Source organism: Motacilla alba, chromosome 17 (assembly GCF_015832195.1).
Source record: "Motacilla alba alba isolate MOTALB_02 chromosome 17, Motacilla_alba_V1.0_pri, whole genome shotgun sequence".
Taxonomy (NCBI): domain Eukaryota; kingdom Metazoa; phylum Chordata; class Aves; order Passeriformes; family Motacillidae; genus Motacilla; species Motacilla alba.
In genome coordinates this window covers 5,745,285-5,754,311 of record NC_052032.1, presented here as the reverse complement: position 1 = coordinate 5,754,311, position 9,027 = coordinate 5,745,285, and the positions used below count along the sequence as shown (strand labels likewise).

At 57.1% G+C, this 9,027-nt stretch overlaps 2 protein-coding genes across 2 annotated transcripts; one reads left to right on the top strand and one right to left on the bottom strand.

Annotated features, from left to right (window-relative positions):
* Positions 1 to 669: 669 nt before the first annotated feature.
* On the top strand, positions 670 to 5,693 carry SPOUT1 (SPOUT domain containing methyltransferase 1). The gene is made up of 12 exons (XM_038156227.1): positions 670 to 762; positions 875 to 917; positions 994 to 1,113; positions 1,427 to 1,586; positions 2,355 to 2,444; positions 2,555 to 2,604; positions 2,769 to 2,899; positions 3,301 to 3,373; positions 3,748 to 3,846; positions 4,465 to 4,567; positions 4,850 to 4,997; positions 5,080 to 5,693. The coding sequence occupies exons 1-12, from the start codon at positions 715 to 717 to the stop codon at positions 5,152 to 5,154; spliced, it is 1,140 nt and encodes a 379-aa protein (XP_038012155.1). The 5' UTR covers positions 670 to 714; the 3' UTR covers positions 5,155 to 5,693.
* A 642-nt stretch (positions 5,694 to 6,335) lies between these two features.
* Positions 6,336 to 8,780, bottom strand: ENDOG (endonuclease G). Its single transcript, XM_038156228.1, has 3 exons — positions 8,265 to 8,780; positions 7,700 to 7,809; positions 6,336 to 7,043 (listed from the first exon to the last, which is right to left on the bottom strand). The coding sequence occupies exons 1-3, from the start codon at positions 8,763 to 8,765 to the stop codon at positions 6,761 to 6,763; spliced, it is 894 nt and encodes a 297-aa protein (XP_038012156.1). The 5' UTR covers positions 8,766 to 8,780; the 3' UTR covers positions 6,336 to 6,760.
* Between the last annotated feature and the right edge of the window lie 247 nt (positions 8,781 to 9,027).

The following is a 9,027-nucleotide window of genomic DNA, read 5'->3' as shown; positions in this document are numbered from 1 at the left end:
GAAGAGTGTTTCTGTAATGACTGCAGGACTGATGGAGCTCTCCTTGAGAGCAGCCTCATCTGTGCTGGGTCCTGTGTTGGTGGCTATTTGTCCCACTCAGGCTGGTGGGGAGAGCTCTGTAGGTTTCCATCCTGGGCTGCAGCTGGTGGCACCAGTTCCCTTGGAGGCAGAGCTGCACGGGCCAGCAGGAGGGAGGGAAGGAGGCAGGCAGCCACCTGCCTTTCTTGGTGTCCCATCTCACCTGCGGGCTCAGCATGGGTGGGTGAGGGTGCTGCTGAAAACCCTTTTGCACCCATATATGTACCAAATGTGGGGAGAGTCGCAGTCACTGAAACCGATAAAGAACCATGCAATGAGATTGTTAATATGAAGATTAATTGCAACACCCCCACATGTGTGGGCTCTAATCTAGGCCATGACACAACCTGCAAAGGGCAGGGTGCATCTACGTATTATCCAGAACACACGCAGGGCTTGTGCAAAGCCACGCAGATTTTACAGCAGTCCCACGTGGAATTGTGATCTCCCTGTGCCCACGGGCTGCGCCTGGGGTCACCCATCCCGTGCGGAACGCGGCCGACCCTGCTTAGCTCCGCTGCCGCGCGGGCCGGTCAAACACCAACAACGTGACCTGTGGCTCCACCCAGCCGTAGGCGGGGCCTGCGCTCTCCGGCCAATCAGCAGCGCGGGGGCGCGGCCGGCAGCGCGGGGAAGATGGCGGACGCGGAGAGCGGCGTGGGGAAGCGGCCCAGGGGCGCGCAGGTGGGCGGTGAGGGGGGCCCGGGCCCGGCCCGCCACCCTGAGGGGAGCCCGGGGCGTTCCCCGGGTCCGGCTCTGAGGGGAGCCCGGCGGTAACGCGTGCTGTCCCCCGTAGGTTGAGGACAGGAAGGTGGACTGGCGGCGCTGGAAGCAGGAGAGTAAGGAAGGCCGGGGATCGCGGGGGTGGCGCCGCTCGGAGCGGTGCTTAACGCCAGGCGCTGTTCTCCGTCCCAGGGAAAGCAGAGACGAAGAAATGGAAGGAAATTAAGCTGCTGAAGAAACTGGAGAAACAGCGGATGCGGGAGCTGGCAGAACAGCAAGCCCAGACGCAGGAGGAGCAGAAGGAAGACACAGGTGATGCCGCTGTGACCCACTGGGGAGACCTGGGTGGAAAAGGGCTGGAAAACCTGGCTCTTAAAAGGCAGTCAGTGTTAGCTGTCGATAGGAAAAGTGTTACTTCACAGATCCGATGTGGATCAGTCCACATGGCCAAACCAGCACTGTGCAGCAAGCACTGCACTAGAGATCCTTCTGAAGAGAACACCAGCGATTAAATCTAAGAAACAGAAGTTGCTTTTCCCGCAGCACGAGCGCAGCTGAAGCAGCCGATGCGATGCTGCACACGGGCTGCCGGGTGTGGCTCTCTCACCATGTCTCTGCCCCCCAGGCCGGCCGCACACGCTGAGCGTGGCCCTGCCCGGCTCCATCCTGAACAACGCGCAGTCGCCGGCGCTGCGCTCCTACCTGGCGGGACAGATCGCCCGCGCCTGCGCCATCTTCTGCGTGGACGAGATCGTGGTGTTCGACGAGCACGGAGAGGATGTCAAGTAAGGCAAAGACTGGAGGAGAGCATGCTTAGATTAGGTTTCAGGAAGGAGTTCCTCCCTGTGAGGGTGGCGAGGCCCTGGCACAGCTTTCCCACAGAAGCTGTGGTTGCGCTGTCCCTGGAAGTGTCCAAGGCCAGCTTGGATGGGGCTTGGAGCAAACTGGGATAGTGGAAGGTGTCCCTGCTCATAAAAGATCATCTTTTCCACCTCCTGTCAAGTTCCCTTCCAATCCAGGCCATTGTGTGATTCTCTAAAGGAAGAGCCATCTTGTTCTGCATGGTATTTCCTCTCAGCTTTATGTTCCTTGACTCTTCTCTTAAGCTAAGGCCAGGAAGGAACTGCATGTACCTCTCCCCAGTGCCAGGATTACAGGGACCACTATACCCCAGGGAAGAAGATGTTGACTGAACTGCCCTGGCAGCTCAGATAATTTATTCCAGCATGGGGTTGACGAAGCAACAGGAGGCTGAGTCCTCCTGTACCCTTAAACCTTGCTGTGGAAGGACAGGACATCTGTCAGGACATCTTCCTGACACCCTGCCACATCACATTAATACACAAAGATCAAAATACAAAACTGAAAAAGGTCCTTGGCTCGGAGAGAGTTCCAAGGATGATTTGTTACTAGATTGTCTCTGGAGCAGCCCTCTTACAAGGGTTAGAGGGGAGGGATGTGCTGCTGTTGTCAGATTAAGAAGCAAGGCTTGGTCTTCTGGAGACCTGACCAGTCTCATGCTGAGTTAACAAGCTGCTTGCTTTCACTTTCAGGAGCGTGGAGGGGGATTTTGAAGGAGTTGGGAAGAAAGGCAAGGCTTGTGTGCAGCTGGCTCGGATCCTGCAGTACTTGGAGTGCCCTCAGTAAGTTTCCTTTTCTCTATACTTAGCTCCTTTGAGTCAGAACGGGGCTAGAACTGAGATCCAGATTCCATAAAAATACCTTTTCACATTTTACCTTTCTCTGGTGACAGGTACTTGAGGAAATCCTTTTTTCCTAAGCATGAGGATCTGCAGTTTGCAGGTAAATGCAGTTGTCTCTCTCCTTCCTGAGCTCTGGCTCCTTGCGCGTGGCACAGCCAGGACTTTTCCCCACTTCGGCACTGGACCTGAGAGGGAAGGAGCAGGGCAGCACCTGCCCCTACACCTGTGTTTTCCCCCAGCAGCTCTTTGCTCTTGCTGTTCTAGGGCTGCTCAACCCCCTGGACAGCCCCCACCACATGCGGATGGACGAGGACTCGGAGTACCGCGAGGGCGTCGTGCTGGACCGGCCCACGAAGCCGGGCAGAGGCTCTTTTGTTAACTGTGGCATGAGGAAGGTGTGTCTGTTAGCCACAGATGCCAAAACAACTTCCCTTGTCTCTCTGGCAGATTTGCAGCAGGCAGGGTGGGCGCTGCTGGGTTTCTGAAGGCTGCACTGGGCTGGTGAGGGCTTTAAGGCTGTTGCTGTCTTGTCCCTTCTGACTTGGCAATGTTTGTGGCTTCCCAAGCCCCAGCAGGCCCCAGGTATTCCAGCAGATCATTGCTTCACTGCTGCAGCTGAACCTTTGAGTAGCAAAATAAGTTTCAGACTGATGAGCAAGCCCCTGAGCCACACGCAGAGCTCCTCATCTCAGCTCCATGCCAGAACAGACCCCCACTTCTTGAAAGGATTCCCTTCCTTCCCCACCTTCCCCAGCCCTTCCAGAATGTCTGGTGCTGATGGTGACTGTCACTGCAGGAGGTGCAGATTGACAAACAGCTGAACCCTGGTCTGCGAGTCACTGTGCGTCTGAAGGAGCCCCAGAATCCAGGTAATCCACGGCTCCAGGAGCATCAGTGCTGCAGGAGCTGGTTCTTCTGTATGACAGGTCTGAAGGTACCCAGCAGTTCTGCACGTTCCCTTCACTCCATACACAAATTTAGTAACACCCTTACCATGCCTCCCTCAATAACTGGAAAGAACTGTCACCTCTTCTTCTTCTCAGTAACAACCAGCCCAAACACACTCACAGGCTTTCAAAAATTCAAACTCGCCACATTTCCAGAATACTTTTTCACATTCTGGAAAAAGAGAGGGTGATGTTGCTTACCAAGTCAGTGCCCTGTTCCAGGAGAAACTGCTGGCTGTGGCTGGTCAGGTCTCACCAGAGCACAGGGGCTGTTTAACCTCTCTGCTGTCTTTCAGAAGCCAAAGTGCGGAAAGGCACCGTGGTGTCCTCGCAGCACCCCCGGGCAGTCTCAGGCTTGTACTGGGGTTACAGTGTCCGCCTGGCCTCCTGCTTGAGTGAGTATCCACAGAGAGTCTCTGCCTGGGCTTCCACAGCAGTCTCAGGGCTACTGGCTGCACACACCTCTTTGCTAGAAATCTCCTTGTCTGAAGGGGATGTGCACGTGCCACGTGCAGCCAGCAGCCGTGTGGCAGTCAGATTTTAGGGCTGAAAGGAGGCATGAGCCACCCCGGTCACCCTCCAGGACTGTGCCCTGTAACCTCCACTCACCATTGCTCCAAACAGCTGCACAACAGCAACAGATGAGTTGATGCCCTTCTCTGTTTCCATGGTAACTACATCCCACTCATTCACATCAGAGCCAGCTATCAAATTAGAATTCAAGAGCCCTGGAAAATTCTTTCAGTACCTTCTGGTTGGTTGGACCTTGTAGGAAGACTCTGAGCTGTTAGGGGGTGGTTCCTGGCACTTGTTTTGAGCTTTGAGGAAAAGGATGCGGGAGACTCCTGCAGCAAGGGCATTATGTGGGAAAGAGGAGTCATTCTGTCTCCAGCTGCACTTTTGGCACTGAAAGCAACTCCTGCTGCCATCACTCAACCATGGAGTGTTTTAGCCTGTCCAGAAGGCACGTGGGTGAGGACACAGCAGCAGTAACCCCAAACTCTGTTTTCCAGGTGCCGTCTTTTCCGAGTGCCCATTCAAGGAAGGTTACGATCTCTCTATTGGGACCTCAGAAAGGGGCAGCTCCGTGGACCAGGTCACTCTGCCCTCCTTCAGGTTTGTGTCCTGCCTGTTTGGCCCCACTCAGAGCTCCCAGTGAGGCTGGTGCAGGCAGCAGAGCAGGGGAAATACCTCAGAACAAGGCCAGTTCTTTTCCTCTTTTTCTGCAGTGGGTAGCAGAGACTGTCACATTGGCCAATGCTGTGTGGCTCTGGTGAGGAGGCAGCTGCAGTGGGCACCGTCAGCAGCAGACACAGCTCCGTGCTTCAGCAGCACACAGGAGCCTGGATGCAGACCTAGACAGTCTGCCCTCTCACCCTGTCCTTGTGCTCTCCCCAGGCATGCCCTTGTCGTATTTGGAGGCCTTGAGGGCTTGGAAGCTGGGGTTGATGTGGACCCAAACCTGGAGGTCACCGACCCAAGTGTCTTGTTTGACTTCTACCTGAACACGTGTCCCAGCCAAGGCAGCAGAACCATCCGGACAGAGGTAGGGCTGATGGCGCTGGGTGTCTGCCTGGGCCAGTGACACATGGCCCAGCTGTGCTCTGACTGGCCTGGCTCTGCTGCAGGAAGCGCTGCTGATCTCTCTGTCTGCGCTGAGACCACACATTGAGGCGGCTGTGAAGACACCCAAAGACAGCTGAGGGAGGAGAAACCACTGGCCTGCCCTTGGGGAGGCAGCTCTTCAAACGTGGGGTGCTGGGCAAGCCACTCCAGGAGCCTGGAGGGACCGAGGCACAGTGTGACTGGAGCTGGCAGCGCTGCCCAGCTGTGGAGACCCAGGGACCTAGCAGTGGAGCTGTAATTCCTCAGCCCTGAAGGGCAAAGGTGACTGGGGTCAAAGGAGACACGGCTCTGGCTGCAGTGGTCTCACCCAGGAGCACTCAGGTTGCATTGGTATCGCCCGGTCCAACTGCCCTTTTCCTTATATGGACTCCCTCTAGAATGTTCTCCCCGCTCTTGCCCCTTATTGGTCCAGGTTACTGTAATGCCCCGCCCGTTACCTCATTGGTTGCCCAGTTGGCTGCCCCGCCCCTGCACCACGTGCACTCAGTTCCCATTGGCCCTTGGCCCTCGGACCCGCCCCTTTCTCCCTTATAAAACCCTGTGCCCTCAGCCCCGCTCGGTCTCCGTCCCTGGACCCTCCTCAGGGCAATAAACTGCGTCTGGAGCACCACAAAAAGACCCTCTCTCGCCTGGTTTGTCAGCAGTTAAAGCACACAAAGACCCTCTCTCTCGCCTGGTTTGTCAGCAGTTAAAGCAAGCATGCTCTGGGAGGGCTGGTGGCTCCCAGAGGCTGCTTGTGGACACCACAGCACCCAGCCAGGCATTCACTGCTGCTGGGAGCCCAAGTCTGTGCCCAGCCAAGGGCTGGTTGCTGCTCCCCAGCAGCTGGCACGAGCCTGGCAGCAGACTTGGCGTCAGCAACTCAGACATCTGGAGTGGGAATAGAGCAGTATGGAACGTCAGTTGCTGTGAAATCCAGGTGTGTGTTTTCAGGCACTGCCTCTGGAGTGATGTGGCCTTCAGACTGAAACAAAGTCAGAACTTATCCTTAGGCTAAGAAGCAGTTCCTGCCTCAGCTTGACTTCCCCCAGCCCCCCTTCAAGGCTTCATCTTTCCCAACAGCAGGAAGGGCTGGAGCTTCAGTTGAGCCTCAGCACTAAAACACATCATCTCATTACAGTCTGGCTCTGGCTGTGATGCCTTAAGCTCAGCCTACAGTGAGCTCAGACAGGAAAGCAGCTGGAAAAGTTGGCTCCATCCTCCCCTCCTCCTGCTGAGATATTCAGAGCTTTGGTGAGAGCAGATAAGAAACAACCAATACCATGGGTGTTCAAAGCTTTACTGCTAAAACCATCTTCTGAAAGAAAACAATGGTACAGTTCTTTGGCCACAGGAAGGCAGGAACTTCTCCTCTCCTCCCCTGGCATCCACCTTTCCCTGCTGAACAGCAACAGTTAGTTGACTTCCCTTTCTGCCTGAACGAGCCTCACTCAACTCCAAGGCAGCAGCGGATTGGGGGTAAATCCTAGAGAGCTACTACAGTGTCAGGTGCCCCTGAGCCTCCTGCAGGAGCACTCTGGAGACCTGCTGTGTGTCTGTGTTCCAGTTAGACACAAGGGGAACAGTGGAGAGCAGCACGGGTTTGAATCTGAATTCCCACATTCACAACTGCACAAGGAACTGATTCTGCAGGTGACTGCCAGTCCCTTGCCAGGGGGTACCTGTATTTGTTCTAGTCAGGGTTCACTGCTTTCCAGCTGTGATGGCTTTCAAGTTGCTTGTTCTCCTGAGGATATTTGGGACAAAGAGGAGCCCTGAGGCTCGCTCAATGCTCTCGATGGGAACCAGGAACCGTTCCAGGGGGATTTTATCGTCCACAGGGCTGTTGGGCATCACGTAGGAGCGCAACTCAATCTCCCCACTCTCCTTTTCCAAGATGAGCACCTTGAAGAAATGGGTGGGGACAGCCACGTTGTTCTTCCCGATCACCTGGTACTTCACATACATCTTCCCGTCGGCCTCCATCCTGCACCAACAGCAACATCCCAGGTTATCTCCTGGTTTGGTGTCACTCTGCCCCCCTCAGTCCTCCAACACCCCCTTAAATGAGCCCCCAGCCCCAGCAGGCAGCAGCTCTGCCCCTGCAATAGGGCTGTAAAACATGGCTGGGGCAGAGGCCATGTGACAGGGTGAGGGTGAGCTGAGCATTCGGGCTGCTCCCAAATCCCTGCTGGCTCTCTTTAACAGACTTTCCAGCTATTTCCTGCTGCTGAAGAGATCTCAACATGAGACAGCTGCTCTTTGGTGCTACGTGGAGATCTTTGAAAATAAAGTTGTGTCCTTAAGTGGAGAAGCAGTCCATGACATTGAACCTGAAAGCTTTATTCTGCAGGAATGGGGTCTGCAGTAATCAGCTAATCTACTAAATTGTTAAGGACTGCAAACAACAACAAGCTGGTTATACTGCAGCTCAACAATCCCAGACTCATGAAATAATCATCTGGATGGGAAATACATAAACTAATCCAAAGAAGGTACTTTTCCACAGAACCTCTGTGCACAGCTGGTCTCACCTGCTGAGGGCCCTTAATAGATCCCTCCTGTCTGGTCCCTCAGCCTGTTTTCCTTTGCCAGTACAATACATCTTTTGGGTGCCAGTCCAGCTCAGCCCCTCGTGTTTACCTGGGCAGGAAGAGGGGTCCTGTGCAGACGTAGACATTCCTGTTGTTTTTTGCCAAGCTCCTACAGTACTTCTCAAGGTTATTCCAGGCATTCTGGTTTAAATGAGGATTCTAGAAACACAACCAGTAGTCAGTTGCTGGGGTATTTCCTCACTGTTCAGAGTAACAGCACCTGTACCACATCTCACAGAGCCCCAAGCACTTTCCATACCAGATCTCCACTATCACCTCTGCTTTGGGAGCAGTGATGGCCTGGTTTGCACACCCGGGACAGGACCCACTGCCCAAGGCCGCAATTTTTAGCAGGTGTGCATCTCACTGTTTAATTCTGCTCCTGGCAGGAACTGCACTGAACGGGGTCTCTCTTTCACGGCTCGAGAGGCACACACAGGCAGGTGCATTTGCTGTTGTTAAATTTAGCAGGAAATCGGCACCTCCGAGTGCCTTCGGTCCCTCTCTGCCCGCAGGCACAAACACAGCGGCGCTCCCGGGGGGTTCCCGCGGGGAGCAGCGCCTGCCCTTGAACGCGGGCAGCTCCGGCTGCCCCCGCCGGCCTCGGGCCGTACCTGCGGGGCGATGTTGCTCAGGTAGAAGGTGTCCCGCATGGCCTTCTGGCTCCACCGGTGGTTGGCGGCGGCGGCCAGGTGCCCGCGGTCGAAGCCGCTGCCGCGGTAGTCGGCGTTGGTGGCGCGGTGGTACTCGTGCACCGAGTCGTCCTCCTGGAAGTCGCAGGCGGCGCGGTCCGAGGCGCCGCTGAGCGTGTCCCGGTTGAGCTGCTCGATGACCCAGAGCGCGCTGCGGCTCCGCGGGTCGTAGCACAGCACGTAGGACTCGCGGCTCCGCAGCTGCGCCAGCCCGGGCAGCCCGTACTTGCTCAGCTCGGTGCGCCCCGAGCCCGGCGGCGCGGGCGGGCCGGCCGCTGCCACGGCGGGCAGCACGGGCAGGCGGGCCAGCAGCCCCTCGGCCGCATCGCCCCGCTCCCGGGGCTCCCGGGGCTCCCGGCGGGCGAGGGCCGCCCCCAGCCCCGCGCCCGCCGCCAGCGGCAGCACCCACCGGGCCCGCAGCATGGCCGATCCTCCGCGCGGCCCGGCCCCGCCTTAAACGGGCCGCGGCCGAGCCCCGGGCGGCCGCGCTGCGCCGGCGGCATCGCCGCTTTAAGGGGGAGCGCGCACAGCGGGAGCGGCGGGCGCGCCGCGAGCCCGGCACCCTTCCCTGGGGAACGGCCCCGGGACACAGCGAGCGGCCGGGGACACGGGGACAGGGACACGGGGACACAGCGAGCGGCCGGGGACACGGGGACACGGACACAGCGAGCGGCCGGGGACACGG

Bases quoted from the DNA above. Each gene is read 5' to 3' on its own strand.
- SPOUT1 (XM_038156227.1), top strand. From the start codon at position 715: ATGGCGGACGCGGAGAGCGGCGTGGGGAAGCGGCCCAGGGGCGCGCAG. The intron at 1,587-2,354 runs GTAAGGCAAAGA...TTTCACTTTCAG, and splicing joins GAGCACGGAGAGGATGTCAA to GAGCGTGGAGGGGGATTTTG. The intron at 3,374-3,747 runs GTAATCCACGGC...GCTGTCTTTCAG, and splicing joins GAAGGAGCCCCAGAATCCAG to AAGCCAAAGTGCGGAAAGGC.
- ENDOG (XM_038156228.1), bottom strand. From the start codon at position 8,765: ATGCTGCGGGCCCGGTGGGTGCTGCCGCTGGCGGCGGGCGCGGGGCTG. The intron at 7,810-8,264 runs GTACGGCCCGAG...TTGTGTTTCTAG, and splicing joins TGAGCAACATCGCCCCGCAG to AATCCTCATTTAAACCAGAA. The intron at 7,044-7,699 runs GTAAACACGAGG...CTGTTGGTGCAG, and splicing joins GGACCCCTCTTCCTGCCCAG to GATGGAGGCCGACGGGAAGA.